Source organism: Lissotriton helveticus, chromosome 3_2, assembly GCF_964261635.1.
Source record: "Lissotriton helveticus chromosome 3_2, aLisHel1.1, whole genome shotgun sequence".
In the NCBI taxonomy this organism is placed as follows: Eukaryota; Metazoa; Chordata; class Amphibia; order Caudata; family Salamandridae; genus Lissotriton; species Lissotriton helveticus.
Genome location: NC_136062.1, coordinates 249,871,114 through 249,888,918, shown reverse-complemented (window position 1 = coordinate 249,888,918; position 17,805 = coordinate 249,871,114). Strand labels below are relative to the sequence as shown.

The following is a 17,805-nucleotide window of genomic DNA, read 5'->3' as shown; positions in this document are numbered from 1 at the left end:
CACAACAATATCGTTTTTGACATTTGGATTTATCCAGTGATCTTTTGTTTGTTTACACATTGATGTAATTGCATTTGCACTTTAATGTTATAGTATGGACAGTTATAACATGGCGCTAATTCAGGGACTATCCCGTGATGTCTGTAACTTACAGTCTGTTGTCCGTGTCTATGATAAGTGCAACACGTGACCAAAAACCTACCAATCGGATTGTATTCCCACTTAGCACTAGCACTTTAAAAATTGCCTTTTTCCCAGCGTGCGTCATGTGATCAAGGCCTCTGTGTAGGCCGAAACGTCATGCTGTGTGCCGCTTCCTCGAGGGTACAATAAAGAAACATTGCTCACTGCACCTGAGGTCTCCTCTCTTCTTCCTGCGCAGCGGTCTCCAGCACTGGGCTCCGGGCGAGAGGCAGCAGGGATTGTTTCATATTGCCAGACCGGCAGTGTGCTTCGCCGGTATTTGGATGACCCCTCCCCTTGCTTGTGGCGGAACAACAGGAAGCCGAGACCTCTGCTGACCCGGAAGTCGTTTGTCTCTCCCGTTAGGGAGTAATTGTTCCAGCCCCCGGTTACTGCCAACGCTGTGCTGCTTGTTAACCCGACGTGGAGCCTGCCAAGCGTTCTGCTTTGGTTGAGATTCTTCGGCTGGGACCAGCGAAGCAGCACGGAGAAGAAAACACCGGTAAAGGGAGAGTGTGCGCGACTGTACGGCGGCTTGCATTTGCAGCGTTCGCCCAAACAGCTGTGAGAACGCATCACGCGCAATATTGACTGAGAGGAAGCGGCATGTCGGCAGACGCACTAAAAGCGAGGGAACAGGCAGCGCTAAATGCGTTTGATGACTCCCCGGCTGGGGGGTCAGCTGAACCATCCGCCTCTAATGCACCGGCAGATGAAGTTGTGAGCGTTCGTGATCATTTTAAAAAACTGGAAAAGTTGATGAAAAGGGAACTCTCCAAATGGTGGGAGCACCGTTCACTGAGTCGCTATTTGGAAGTAAATAGGATACCGCGTGGTTTGCGGGTCATGTTGGCCCCAAGTTATGAGGATCCAGATCCGGAAATGCTCCGTGAATGGGCCGACTGCAATTTAGAATCGTCACGCAAACTAGTCCAAATACTGGTCCGCTATGCGGAGAGTGACCGGTTGAAAACACAGGCAAAGATTGAGGAGCTTAATCTGGTCATCGAAGCAGCCAGTGTGGACTGTCCAAATGAGTGTATCAAACTTAGAGGCGATATGATGGCGAGGATACAGAAGGAAGAAGAATCCATCAGCAAAAGGAAAGCCTGGAAATTCCAACGCGATAAGGCAGATTATGCGGAAGGTCGCATCTTCACCTTTGCGAAAAAGTATGACGCCATCAAAGCCTCACGAGGCCAAAAACTTGCAGGCACCGCGGATCGCCCTAACCAATCACAGGGAACAGCACAGCAGGATGACTCCTCGGAGTCCAACTTGAGTTCAAGTATGAATAGCGACTCAGACTCCAATTCTGCACAATCAGGAAGGCAATTGGGGTTTACAAAGCTCACGCCAGCAGAGGAATTGGACTGTGTGAGGAAAGACTGGCGAGGGACCCTAGGTCCGAGAACGCAGTCGCGCTCAGGAACAAAAAAATCAACGCAAAACGCTACCAACGTCGCAAGGCCAGATCCAGAGCAAGAGCCAAATCAGCAGAAGAGGAAGAAAAAGAGTGCAAAGAGATGGAACAGGAAGTGAACCTATTATCTGGAGCTAAGGACGTTGCCCCCTCCATCATCAACTTGACGGACATGGTCCTGTCCGATTCTGAGCTCAATATCCTATCTAAAGGTCTCACATTTTGTCCTCCATGCGATCTGAATTATGCGGACACAAGAATTGATCTTTACAAATTTGTCCGCAAAATCAAGCTACAGAAACACTTTGCTGGAGGAAAAACCCGCAGCAGTGCCACGCGGGTTGAAGCTGGAGACGAGGGATTACAAGCCCGTGACTTGCCTGGCTTGGAAGCCCTAGAGTCTCTCAGATCGGAGCAGTCATCATCACAAACTACATCTGGAGGTGAGCCCAGCAGGGTGGGGGGACTAACGTCTTTTAAACCGCGCTCAACGTTCACACCTGTGATGATTTATGATAATTTGGACATTTTTCACGATGTAGTTGTCAAAGACATCAAGTCATTACATTCCAAGGTGCTCAATTCTAAACGGAAAAAATTTACACAAAATGATCAATACATGCGTCTCATCCAAAAAATTCAGGCCAATGAAAATGTCATTGTCAGACAGGCTGACAAGGGAGGGAACTTAGTTTTGTGGCCACGAAAACTATATCTAGAAGAAGCCCTCTCCCAACTGAATGATCTGAACTGCTATAGACATAGTGACATTTCATTGGTCAAAAAAGCTCAGGAAGACTTCCACTCTTTGCTCATGGGGTGGAGGTCCTTTGGCCTACTGAGCATGGATGAGCTGAAATATCTAAAGAATAACCATCCAGTCATGCCAGTCCTATACCTCATTCCCAAGATCCACAAGAATCCTAGTAAACCCCCGGGAAGACCGATAATTGCAGCGTGCGGGGGTTTATTAGAGAAAACAACAGTGTATGTGGACTCTTTCTTGCAGGAATTTGTTCAGGAGTTACCATCATATGTGCAAGATTCCAATGATTTTGTAAGAAAGATACAGGATATAGAGTGGGGTATGGATCTGTGGCTCATTACATTAGATGTCACGTCTTTATATACCAGTATTAATCACCAAGACGGACTGAGAGCCATAGAATTCTACCTAGGATTGCGACCTATAATCATGGCTGATCATAACCGCATGTTACTTTCAATGATCTCATTTTGTTTACACCACAATTTTTTTATGTTTAACAATAGATATTACCAGCAGGTCAGGGGTGTGGCCATGGGGGCCTGTTTCTCTCCCAGTTATGCCTGTCTACACATGGGCTACTGAGAGAGGCAGGTCCTCCATGGCACGCACGCAGACATTTCCAGACAATCTATTGTTAGGTGGTATCGTTATATAGACGATGTGTTCCTAGTCTGGAAGGGCACTCGCCAGGAGGCTGAGCACTTTGTTGACCGCATCAATAAGAATGATTACAATCTGCACTTTACCTCTACCATCAGCAGGGATCAGGTGCATTTCCTTGACATGACAGTCACACCAGGAGCAACACATCTAGAAACAAGATTGTATCGTAAGGAGACGGCTGGAAACACGATTCTCCACGCCAGCAGCCATCACCCTGCTCACCTTATACGCAGCATTCCGTATGGAGAACTGTTGCGTATACGTCGTTTGAGCAGTACAGAAGCCCAGTGTAACCTGGCTCAGCAGGCCAGTAGGTCCAGATTCCTGGCTAGGGGGTATCAGGCTGCAATAGTGGATAAAGCCATAATCAAAGCTAATGCCATTCCACGTAATCATGCCCTCGAGCCTAAGGTCCACAAAAAGTCCATCACCACTAATGATCAACCAGTCAGATTGATTTGGGCCTTCAATAGACAACATGCAGCGCTGGGGAAAATAGTTTCCAAGCATTGGAATCTAGTGAAATGTGACCCAGTGATAGGGGATAGAATACCCAATACCCCATCCATCACATACAGGCGAGCATATTCCATGCAGAATGCCCTAGTTAAATCTAGCCCAGAAGTCCTGACCGGTAAAATTTGGTTAGGGAAAAGTAAGGGCTTTAGGAGGTGCTCATCCTGCAAGGCTTGTCAGCATGGATTGAATAAAACCGAATATGCTACCCCATTCACCTCTGTGGCACGTAAAATAAAACAACAACTCACGTGTAAGAGTGAATATGTGGTGTATGTGCTGGAGTGTCCGTGTGCCCTGCGTTATGTTGGCAGTACCAAATTGCAGGTGCACAAGAGGATACTCCAGCACATTAGGGCCATCAATACCAGTGATCCAGCATATCCGGTGGCCCGTCACTTTAAGGAACACCATAACAATGACAGTTCCCTGTTGCGCTATTATGCTATTGACTGTGTTGGCCCTCTTAGGAGAGGAGGAGATAGGGATGGGGCCCTGAGAAAGTTAGAAACCAGGTACATAGTGGAAATGGACTGCCGAGCTCCGGGGGGATTGAATTCCACTGAAGATTTTTACACGTGTTTATGACAATATTATACTGTCGTGCACTGTCTTTTGCTTCCCCTGTTGAGCAGTCTGATGCTTCCGAATGGATAATTTAGGTGTATCTGTCTGTCTTATCATTGAGATTTCTGTTCTTAACAGTATACAGTTTAGAGGTTTGGATGGTTCTTAAGTGGAGTGTAGCCTAGGCTTAGGTTGCACATGGATGTATTAAGAGCTTTCTTCACTTTCAAATGAACTATCCAGCGAGCTCTACAGAGAAAGAGTTGAAGAAAACAATGTCACAGAGTCACAAAAAAACTTGAAAATTATCACATAAAAATAAGTGCACATGTTAAGTCTTCTTATCTCTCACTAGTCACATAAATACATCTGGTTTCAGGTATGGTCCATCCAGGCAATTCTTGAGCACAGGGGATGGTCACAGGGCGGAGGCTGCAATGGTTTCCCCTCCTCTTTTTGGGGGGGGGGGTCAACATCTCCTCTGCCCGCGAACTTTCCAGCTCAGTATTTACATATATGTAAACATAATTTGTGTATTAACAATGGGATGCTGCGATCTTGGTATTAGGGCCAAAACATTTATTATTCTTGTTTACTATAGATCTCATCCCGTATCAATGATGTTGTGTTTATCTGTATATTTATTTGCAATATACTGTACAGTCATGGTTTTAACATATATATTTATATATTTATGATACATTTTATGAATTTATTTATATATTTTGTATATATTAGCTCATAAATTGGGTGTTATACATGACTTTTGTACATGATGTATATTGTATATAGTGTATATATTGAGATTGATCCCCATGACGCACATTGCACTTTGCACAACAATATCGTTTTTGACATTTGGATTTATCCAGTGATCTTTTGTTTGTTTACACATTGATGTAATTGCATTTGCACTTTAATGTTATAGTATGGACAGTTATAACATGGCGCTAATTCAGGGACTATCCCGTGATGTCTGTAACTTACAGTCTGTTGTCCGTGTCTATGATAAGTGCAACACGTGACCAAAAACCTACCAATCGGATTGTATTCCCACTTAGCACTAGCACTTTAAAAATTGCCTTTTTCCCAGCGTGCGTCATGTGATCAAGGCCTCTGTGTAGGCCGAAACGTCATGCTGTGTGCCGCTTCCTCGAGGGTACAATAAAGAAACATTGCTCACTGCACCTGAGGTCTCCTCTCTTCTTCCTGCGCAGCGGTCTCCAGCACTGGGCTCCGGGCGAGAGGCAGCAGGGATTGTTTCATATATATATATATATATATACTAGCTTACCTGCCGCGCGTTGCTGCGATCTCCGAAGAAAGTAAATTCAAGGAAACTCGTCATGATAACATTCAATTTACATTGTCTCATTTTTATTGAAACTTATTCATTTTAATATGGAAAACATTTCAAAGTGTCGTTTTAATTCTATTTATTTTTTCGAGTGCTTGTGGATACACGATATTTTGTTTTTCCGTCTGGTGCGTACATCAGTATTCGCAAGATTATGAGGGCCCTGGGGGGCCGATATTTAAAAAATGTTTATGGCAGAAACCTTCGCAGGAGTGTACTCAACAACTTCCCAAAGTTTCATGGCGATCGGATGAATGGTGTTTTAATTCTATTTATTTATTCGAGTGCTTGTGGATACACGATTTGTTGTTTTTCCGTCTGGTGCGTACATCAGTATTTGAAAGATTATGAGGGCCTTGGAGGGCCGATATTTTAAAAAAATGTATGCCAGAAACCTTCGCGGGAGTGTACTCAACAACTTCCCAAAGTTTCATGGCGATCAGATGAATGGTATAGTAATGCTTAAAGGACAGACAGACATACATTCTTTTTTATATATACATATATAGGGTGTCTTTCCCAGCACTTCTGCAAAGATTTACAATTAAAAAAGTACTGTGTTTCATATGATCTACTTCAAGAGTTTATCAAATATTTACAATTTAAGAACCATGGAGGATAATGGAGATCAATAAGGGCGCTGGAAACAACTGTGGAACTCACAGCTACCTGACCCAAAAATCCTTCCAAGTATGGTATCTTTAATTTTGAAAAAATATAAACCCATCTGTTCAAGGAGGCTTTGCAGTCCTACCACGGTCTCCAAATCAAAAAGAGCCTCATAGAACATGAAATGCCATTAGATAAACCGGAGTTATCCCCCGGTGATCCTTTAACCTACTTCAATGATGTAACTCCATGAACATGAGCGGTTTCTTCCATCCTTATGTTACACACATGTTAGGAACTTGGATATTGTTGAATAGGTTCAGCTCCTGCAGGCACTAGGTTTCTGATCCTACTGAAGACGTTAACTGATCACAAGGTCACATGTGCATGCATGATTTCTATACAAACATAGCTCCTTCTGGGTTATAACTTTTCTGGGATCTTAGCACTTTAAAATAGTGGTTTCTACTTTCCCTGTTGAGATAATACAAGTCATATGTTAAGATAATGCTAGTCGTAACCAATTCCCAGCAAGTTTTTTTTCCCATTCTTTTATGTTAAACATGCTGGGCTACTGGGTACTATTCAATCACTTAATTTAATTTAGATAAAGTTCAGCTTCCATACTTTCCATCCACACACCAAATGGTCTCAGCTTCTCACATCTCATCCTATGCTTTTCATGTTGAATCGTGTTCAGGTTAGTGATTTCACTGCTACCCACCTTTAACGTTGCAAACATGTTGGCCCTGGGTCCTATTGAACAGGTTCAATTCATTGGTCACAGACTCCAGCATCTTGACAAAGTTAGGCAGGAACAAGATCACGTGCACATCGTGGTTGGCCAGGTGCCTCCCACAACTGATACCTTGCGCCCCCTTCACGTGCGGTCCGCAGAGCAACGCTACAGTGGGCCGCTGGTGAACATTTTTAGGGGTTAGCCTGCAAAACAAAAAAGGAGAAAGATTGCAAAATCTGTAATTGAAAAGGGGACTGACAAACTGTAATGCACAATCTTGCAGAGCCATCTCATGCCTCTTCCCCACCCACATCCATCTTCCATCAAAAGATACACTCACTCCCTTAATAGGAGTGAGGATTTTTTCACCACAGCTATTCACTTAAGCAAAGATCACAGTAGAAGTGATCCCTGAGGTACAAGTTTGATCATCTAGAGACTCAGCAACAGGGCAGGACCTTAGCAAAACACCTTGATAAGGCATTCTAGGAAAAATTTCATCTGAAACGCAGGCCTAATGGTGTATGCAGAAGTACCAAAGGTTGTTCTAAGTAGGTGTGTGTGTTTGTGCGGATGTGTGTTGGGGAGGAGGCTATAGAACATGTGATGGCAAGGTAAAAGAAGTCAGACAAAACCAAGTTTATCTCTATAAAAAAACAACACAAATATTCCTGGAAGTTGTGCTGCACTATAGACTGAAGGAACTACAGATACATCCCAAACCGCCAGTGATAACGATTTGATTAAGAGTTTCAGCTACCTGCTTATCTGGCTCACTTGGGTACTACATCAACTGTGCATGCTAGACAAGTCATTTTACCTGTTTGGTCCCCCAAGCAGAGTGAGTGCCATCTGACTGGCACAAACCCCAGACATCTCCAACCGGCGCTCCACAGAGAGCCCATGTCGCTCTGCCACAGCTAGCAGTTTCTTGTGCAACTCGTAGGAGATACTGGGGACAATTAGTCCAGCATCTACACAGGGAAAAAAGAAAATTAATCATTAATCAGCAGCATCTACGACCATCATACTAACGATATTAGATGAGGAAATAATACAACAACATTCAACTGAACGTTGAACAAACTGTCAACATGCCAAAAAAAAGAAATAATAATTCTGCACAAGAGAATAAAAATATTGCACATGAGAAGGCCAACTTATAAATAAGTAGCTTTCCTCTTTGAATCCAACAGATCTGCAATTAACAGACTAATTAATGTTTTTATCTTGTTTGCTAAAATAATACCAGTGTGTACGGACTCTTCCATGGTAAAGTCACAGAAAATCACACAAGGTAGACACTAATTAAACTAGTAGTTTTTAAAAAGCGCATAATATCTTCTCTGGAGGGCCTGGGGTATTCACAAGAATTGGAACAGTTAGAAACACATCATATTTTACAGCTGCCATTCGAATTTAATAAGCCACTAGATGGATGCGATACATGGAGGCTCACGTTACATAATTTTCGAAGGCTTAATAGACTTAATTTTTAACAGAGTGAAGACTGTCAATTACAGCATTGATAAGGACATTGGCTTGATTGCCATAATTGTTTTAACTGCAGGTTTTTTATTTTTGTTTAGAGGAGGTCTGCCTAGTTATTTATGTATGTTGAAAAGGCGTCAACACATAATGGTTTCAATTTCTCGACAAACAATTAGAAATAATGAATGAATACAACTTTAGGAAAGAGATTATTTATTGTACACAATTAGCAAGGACTGCATTAAAAACTCTTTTGAATCTTCGCTCTAAGCATTTAGCCTATGTCCCACTACAAAAGCTCATGGACGTTTTAGCTAATTGATTTTCAGAATTGTATTTCTAATGTATAATTCAGTACTGAATAAATAAACATGTAATAAATTATAAGCAATAGGCAGAATAATTGTAGCATGCGTGTTTCCATGAGCGTCCAATTGACTGAGATAAAGGCATTCAGAAACTGGTACTTGTAAATAGTAACCAGCCAGCCATAAATTCTCTGAAAAATCTTTTGCTTGGAGAAAAATTACATTTGTTCCATAAAAGGGAACGCAGACTTTGTCTACATCCTCCAGTCAACGATAGGACCACAGCCCCCTCAAACCATTCCATAGGTCGTTCATCACAAATTTGTCACTGAAGAGATCCAGCCTTTTACTGAACATGCACATTTCGCTCATCTCTCTCAAAGTCTTTTGCAAACACTGCTTCTCACACAGGAAATCTCCTAAATTGCTTACCATGAGAGATAACAAGTCTACTCCAAACAGGATACATACAGCTTACAATGACAGACTTTCAACACTGGGGTAACAGCTTTACTGTAGCTTCTATCTTTTTGGATAGTTTGTGAAGATTCGTCACACAGCGCAAAAGTTATAAGCAAACCAAAAAAATCTGTTACCTATGGTAACCAAGTCCTAACTAATATATACATATATATATATATACATATATATATATATATATATATATATATATATATATATATATATATATATATATATATATATATATATATATATATGGACACGGGAAAATAAACCACGTTGAATAACTATTTCTGGTGTCTGAGTGTTCTGTACCTGAGGAAGGATTCAGCGTCTGTGGCTGTAATTACCTACTGGCGATAGCCAGTAGGTATATATAGTTAGGATTTTTTTCCTATGGGATTTTTGAAAATGCTATGTCGAATAACTTTGGCGTTTGAGGACAGAATTGGCTGAAATTTTCAGGAAAATGGAACATTTTGTTTCTGAGCAGCCCCTGAAACTTTGGGGGGGTTTCGCCAAGGGGGGGCCGAGAAAAAAGGGGGGTCCCAAAACGTGTTTTTCCCATGCAATTTTCCATAGGGCGGTTGGCCTCACTTTTAGCCTGAACGGCTGAATGGATTTACACCAAACTTGGCAAAATTGTAGGGACTGGTAGCCCGATGTGCCTTTGCTATGTCTCAAGATATAGGCTCCAGTGGTTTTTACGAAAATTAACTTTGAAAAATATATATTGGGCTACATAGGGCTATATATATGTTGGAGCCCACATGTAGCCCAATGTAGCCCAATGTAGCCCAAAGATGGCCACCAGAGACAAAAAAAAAACAAATGTAGCCCAAATATCAGCCAGATGTAGCCCAACTATAGCCCAATGACAGAATGTCCCAGAGTGTTCTAAAGAACAACTAGAGTGCCAACAGTCCTACTTATTACAAAGGTATGGCACACCTGAAGCCATCTTGATTGGAATAAAGTGGTAACTCTTAAAACATTTAATTTAAAAAGGAACAAAATCAGGGGGTTCATTTTGCCATAGAAAGTATGATTAGCGAATATATGACGAAATCCCGCATACCATCAGTCCGCAAAAAAAATCCCGCATGTACTATTAGGCCGCAAATTAAAATAACGAAAACTTTTAGAACGAATATGCCTTTAGCATACACTAAACAACTAAACTACCCTAAACCCTAAAACACTACCCCCAGCATGACCCTACACTACACAAACAGTACAACACTACCCTAAACCCTAAAACACTACCCCCAGCATGACCCTACACTACACAAACACTACAACACTACCCTAAACCCTAAAACACTACCCCCAGCATGACCCTACACTACGCAAACACTACAACACTACCCAAAACCCTAAAACACTACACCCCAGCATGACCCTACACTACGCAAACACTACAACACTACCTTAAACCCTAAAACACTACCCCCAGCATGACCCTACACTACACAAACACTACAACACAACCCTAAAACACTACCCCCAGCATGACCCTACACTACGCAAACACTACAACACAACCCTAAACCCTAAAACACTACCCCAGCATGACCCTACACTACGCAAACACTACAACACTACCCTAAACCCTAAAACGCTACCCCCAGCATGACCCTACACTACGCAAACACTACAACACTACCCAAAACCCTAAAACACTACACCCCAGCATGACCCTACACTACGCAAACACTACAACACTACCCTAAACCCTAAAACACTACCCCCAGCATGACCCTACACTACGCAAACACTACAACACTACCCAAAACCCTAAAACACTACACCCCAGCATGACCCTACACTACGCAAACACTACAACACTACCCTAAACCCTAAAACACTACCCCCAGCATGACTCTACACTACGCAAACACTACAACACTACCCTAAACCCTAAAACACTACCCCCAGCATGACCCTACACTACGCAAACACTACAACACTACCCTAAACCCTAAAACACTACCCCCAGCATGACCCTACACTACGCAAACACTACAACACTACCCTAAACCCTAAAACACTACCCCCAGCATGACCCTACACTACGCAAACACTACAACACTACCCAAAACCCTAAAACACTACCCCCAGCATGACCCTACACTACGCAAACACTACAACACTACCCAAAACCCTAAAACACTACCCCCCAGCATGACCCTACACTACGCAAACACTACAACACTACCCAAAACCCTAAAACACTACCCCCAGCATGACCCTACACTACGCAAACACTACAACACTACCCAAAACCCTAAAACACTACCCCCAGCATGACCCTACACTACGCAAACACTACACTACCCAAAACCCTAAAACACTACACCCCAGCATGACCCTACACTACGCAAACACTACAACACTACCCAAAACCCTAAAAACCTACACCCCAGCATGACCCTACACTACGCAAACACTACAACACTACCCAAAACCCTAAAACACTACCCCCAGCATGACCCTACACTACGCAAACACTACAACACTACCCAAAACCCTAAAATACTACCCCCAGCATGACCCTACACTACGCAAACACTACAACACTACCCTAAACCCTAAAATACTACACCCCAGCATGACCCTACACTACGCAAACACTACAACACTACCCAAAACCCTAAAACACTACCCCCAGCATGACCCTACACTACGCAAACACTACAACACTATCCTAAACCCTAAAACACTATGCCCAGCATGACCCTACACTACGCAAACACTACAACACTACCCTAAACCCTAAAACACTACCCCCAGCATGACCCTACACTACGCAAACACTACAACACAACCCTAAACCCTAAAACACTACCCCCAGCATGACCCTACACTACGCAAACACTACAACACTACCCTAAACCCTAAAACACTACCCCCAGCATGACCCTACACTAAACAACCACCACAACTCTACACTACACTAACACAACACTACACTACACAACACTACACTACACAATCACTAACCCACGAAAAAATTAACACAAACCCACTTACCTCTCTCGTCATCGTGGTTTTCACAACGCAAATGCATTTACCATACATGCCTTTAAAACGTAATTATTGGTAAAGGCATGCGCGATAAATGCACATGCGTTTTGAAAAAATGCGGGATAATGGTATGCGAGGTCAATGACCTTGCGGGATAATGGTATGCGGACTGAAAGTCTGCGGGATAAAAAATGCGGGAAAATGGCTGCAAACCATGATTAGCAGCAGACTTCCCTGGTGAGCACTAGCTTTACTACAGTGATCTAATGAGCAACTAGAGTGCTAACATTCAGAATTTATGGCAAATGTGTGACACATCTGAATGCCTTCTTGATAGAACCAAAGTAAACAAGCATTGAAAATGCAATAGATCTCGCCCTCGTTTAAGTTAAAGCCATTATGTTTGTAATGAGGTGGCTTTTTAGCTTTGCTTTTATTAGTGTTTTTAAAACTTTCATGTAAATAACATGCATATGTATGCATATATGTATATGTATGCATGCATTTATATTTATATAGATATGCAGATTATATATGTTTATATATGTATATTACCTACTGGCGATAGCCAGTGGGTATATATAGTTAGGATTTTTTCTCTATGAGATTTCTGAAAATTCTATGTCTAATAACTTTGGCGTTTGTGGACGGAATTGGCTGAAATTGTCAGGAAAATGGCACAGTTTGTTTCTGAGCAGCCTCTGAAAATTTGGGGGGGTTTCGTCAAGGGGGGGCCGAGAAAAAAGGGGGTCCCAAAACGCGTTTTTCCCATTCATTTTTCCATAGGGCGGTTGGACTCACTTTTAACTCGAACGGCTGAATAGATTTACATGAAACTTGGCAAAATTGTAGATATGGTTTGCCCGACGTGCCTTTGCTATGTCTCAATATATGTGCTCCAGTGGATTTTGAGAAATTAACGTTTAAAAAAATATATATATCTGTGACAGCGCTCCGGTTAGCGCCCCGGTTCGCGTACCTGACGCGTAACGGAACTTCGCGAAGCGAAGCTGATTGGCTCTCCGGTGTCTGTCAACATTCTAAACAGTCCGGAGCGGCCGCCATCTTGTCTCTCGGTACGATCGAGAGACAAGATGTGGTGAAAAACGAAGGGGGAAATGAAGGAAAGGGGGCAAGGTAGACCACTCCTGACCCCCTAGGATTGATGAGGGGGATATTAAAGTGCCCCGCGGGGCAAAAAAGAATTTTTTTTTTTTTTTGCGATTTTACGCCGTAGAGGCGCGTCCCGGTACGCGAACCGGGTAGCTCACCGGGCAGCTCACCGGGCAGCTAACCGGGCAGCTAACCGGCAGCATAGCTGCCAACATTGTAAACAGTCCGGAGCGGCCGCCATCTTGTCTCTCGGTAGGTTCGAGAGACAAGATGTGGTGAAAAAAGAAGGGGGAAATGAAGGACAGGGGGCAAGGTAAACCCCTCCTGACCCCCTAGGATTGATGAGGGGGATATTAAAGTCCCCCGCGATTTTTCGCGGTAGAGGCGCTTCCCGGTACGCGAACCGGGCAGCTAACCGGCAGCGTAACGGGAGTCCGCCATCTTGTGTTTTTGGAGCGTCCGGTTCGCGTACCGGGTAGCGTCCCGGTAAGCGTAACAAGGGGAAATCCAAGAGAAACAGTAAAAAAAAAATGAAGGGAATAGATTTCCAGCAAACTTGGCAAAATTGTAGGGACTGTTTGTTTGATGTGCCTTTGCAAGGCCTCAAGATATGTGCACGTGTGGATTTTGTCTAATTAAGGTTAAAAAAAATATATATATCTGTAAGCGTGCTCCGGCACGCTTACGTTACGGGTTTTGTTTGCGCTGCAGAGCCGATACGTCACGGTTATGCGACGCGTCATGAGGCGTCTCACGTGGCTACGTGATACGTCACGTAATAAAGAATATATTTTACAGCTATAGATATTAGCTTTTAAAAAACCAATGAAATTCACTGAAAAAACCATAGGTTATAGACCATATATAGTTAGGAATTTGCATTTACAAAACCATGAAAATTCACTGAAAAAACCATAGGTTAGAGACCATATATAGTTAGCTGGACATTTTATTGACATAAAACCAATGAAATTCCATATATAGTTAGTTGCACTAACTATATATCGCGCACCCGCAATCCACTGCTGATGATGTCACATATTACATCATTCATGACATGGTCAGTGACATCACTGATGACATCTCAAATGACATCACTGATGACATCACTGATGACATCTCAAATGACATCACTGATGACATCATGACACACCAATACCAGTTACTACATACGCACTCACTGATTCCTACGTCTACACACACATTCACTCATTCACCCATACAATCACTCATACATACAGTCACTCATTATTACAACACTATCATATGCACTCATACACCTATGCAGACACTCACACACTGCCACTCATCCATGGAGTTACTCACACACCTAGTCAGTCCTGTAAAGAATCAATCACACTTCCATTTCCTCATCTATACAGTTAAACACAGAACACCATACTTCAGTGACATCACTGATGACATCACTGATGACATCTCAAATGACATCACTGATGACATCTCAAATGACATCACTGATGACATCATGACACACCAATACCAGTTACTACATACGCACTCACTGATTCCTACGTCTACACACACATTCACTCATTCACCCATACAATCACTCATACATACAGTCACTCATTATTACAACACTATCATATGCACTCATACACCAATGCAGACACTCACACACTGCCACTCATCCATGGAGTTACTCACACACCTAGTCAGTCCTGTAAAGAATCAATCACACTTCGATTTCCTCATCTATACAGTTAAACACAGAACAACATACTTTTCACACATATACTAACACATACTTACTCTCTTATACAATCACTGATACAAGTACACATTGATATGCACAGAGTCACACACCTCCCAGCCAGCCACACACACACTCAGTCTTCCATACATCCACTCATTCTTCAATATGTAAAACATATTTAAACTTTACAAAAACACACAGACACTAGATGATGTCATCAGTGATGTAATTTGAGATGTCATCAGTGATGTCATCAGTGATGTCATTTGAGATGTCATCAGTGATGTCACTGACCATGTCATGAATGATGTAATATGTGACATCATCAGCAGTGGATTGCGGGTGCGCGATATATAGTTAGTGCAACTAACTATATATGGAATTTCATTGGTTTTATGTCAATAAAATGTCCAGCTAACTATATATGGTCTCTAACCTATGGTTTTTTTAAGTGAATTTTCAAGGTTTTGTAAATGCAAATTCCTAACTATATATGGTCTATAACCTATGGTTTTTTCAGTGAATATATATATATATAATTGAGAAAGAATACAAAGGTATTCGAAACGCGTCTGACTATCTGATTAATAAAAGACCTGCATTTTCCACGATATCTGGAGTCTGTTGTTCGTCCTTTGGTGGTGTTCCGGCTGGGCATTGCAGAGAGGAGTGAAGGTATCGATATATATATATATATATATATATATCACGCTTCACCACACAAGCGGGAAAGCACACAAACAGCAGGAAGGTTCACCTCTTAACCTTTAATCTTCGGTACAGGCGAATGTGGCATGCAGGTAAGTTAAACAGTTCCAACGCATTACCTGACGCGTTTCGAGTGTCTCTTCATCAGAGGCGTGGTGTGGAAAACGTGCAGTGGTGGACGCACCCCCATAGATATGCTCGCATCAATATTGGTGCTTTATGGGAGATATAGTCCGTTATTCCTTTATGTATCTAAGCACTTTTATATCTGTTGTATTCAAGGCTCTGCATGAGCCCCCCCGCTTGCCTATTCGTCTTGATCCTATGCCTGCTGTTCCTTCATGGGATGGGTGTATCCGAATCCTCAGCGGCCCCCAGTGTTCACGGGGTGGTGCTCTCCCAACGGCTGGGCTGTCGCTTATATATCACGCTCTTGAGGTGACCACACAAGCGGGAAAGCACACAAACAGCAGGAAGGTTCACCTCTTAACCTTTAATCTTCGGTACAGGCGAATGTGGCATGCAGGTAAGTTAAACAGTTCCAACGCATTACCTGACGCGTTTCGAGTGTCTCTTCATCAGAGGCGTGGCGTGGAAAACGTGCAGCGGTGGACGCACCCTCATAGATATGCTCGCATCAATATTGGTTCTTTATGAGAGATATAGTCCGTTATTCCTTTATGTATCGAAGCACTTTTATATCTGTTGTATTCAAGGCTCTGCATGAGCCCCCCCGCTTGCCTATTCGTCTTTATCCTATGCCTGCTGTTCCTTCATGGGATGGGTGTATCCGAATCCTCAGCGGCCCCCAGTGTTCACGGGGTGGTGCTCTCCCAACGGCTGGGCTGCCGCTTATATATCACGCTCTTGAGGTCACCACACAAGCGGGAAAGCACACAAACAGCAGGAAGGTTCACCTCTTAACCTTTAATCTTCGGTACAGGCGAATGTGGCATGCAGGTAAGTTAAACAGTTCCAACGCATTACCTGACGCGTTTCGAGTGTCTCTTCATCAGAGGCGTGGCGTGGAAAACGTGCAGCAGTGGACGCACCCCCATAGATATGCTCGCATCAATATTGGTGCTTTAAGGGAGATATAGTCCGTTATTCCTTTATGTATCTAAGCACTTTTATATCTGTTGTATTCAAGGCTCTGCATGAGCCCCCCGCTTGCCTATTTGTCTTTATCCTATGCCTGCTGTTCCTTCATGGGATGGGTGTATCCGAATCCTCAGCGGCCCCCAGTGTTCACGGGGTGGTGCTCTCCCAACGGCTGGGCTGCCGCTTATATAGCACGCTCTTGAGGTCACCACACAAGCGGGAAAGCACACAAACAGTTGGAACTGTTTAACATACCTGCATGCCACATTCGCCTGTACCGAAGATTAACGGTTAAGAGGTGAACCTTCCTGCTGTTTGTGTGCTTTCCCGCTAGTGTGGTGACCTCAAGAGCGTGATATATATATATATATATATATATATATATATATATATATATCCTCAGCTCCCAAACACCAGCCAGATGCACACGTGAGCGGGTGCACACAGAACGGGGGTGTACCCGTTGTAATGTCCAAGCTCCTAAGTATCCATGGGATTTACCCCATAAAGAAAGTAGCACTCGCAGGGGTTAGTTCCAACGATGATTTGCTGTGCAGTTCCCGAAATAAAATCATCCTGATTGAGAGCGAGTGAGTGCTACGAATTGTGCGCGAAAGCGTGTAGTGATTTTAACTTCTTTTTTAAACTCTTGCTGCTTATTTTTAAAATTGTGTATTTTGCACTGTGATATTTGCTACTGTGCACTGCACCTACCTTCCACCTAAAACGCTCTGTTTGGCAGTGTCCTGAGGCGAAAAGCCGGGTCCTGCTCCTCTAAAATCCACAAACTTTCCTATCTTCAGCTACCCCTGCTCCCTGGTCACTGACCTCGAGGTAGGACTTCTAGCGGCGGCCATATTAGGTGAGGAGAAGGCTTGGGGGTTGAGAAGCAAGCGCTTAGCCACGCCCACCCTCCCGCCCTCGTGGGCATAAAAGAACAGATCCTTGCACTTTCCTCAGTGATTGAGAGCGAGTGAGTGCTACGAATTGTGCGCGAAAGCGTGTAGTGATTTTAACTTCTTTTTTAAACTCTTGCTGCTTATTTTTAAAAT

The 17,805-nt window shown here is 43.1% G+C and overlaps 1 protein-coding gene across 1 annotated transcript in view; it reads right to left on the bottom strand.

The window, feature by feature from the left end:
- Positions 1-17,805, bottom strand: part of EDC3 (enhancer of mRNA decapping 3) — a 316,498-nt gene that overhangs the window by 68,324 nt on the left and 230,369 nt on the right. The window contains exons 5-6 of the mRNA XM_078685138.1: positions 7,647-7,800; positions 6,812-7,029 (exon numbers count right to left, since the gene is read on the bottom strand). Of these exons, the coding sequence (XP_078541264.1) occupies positions 6,812-7,029; positions 7,647-7,800 (372 nt within the window). The remainder of the gene's footprint in view (positions 1-6,811; positions 7,030-7,646; positions 7,801-17,805) is intronic.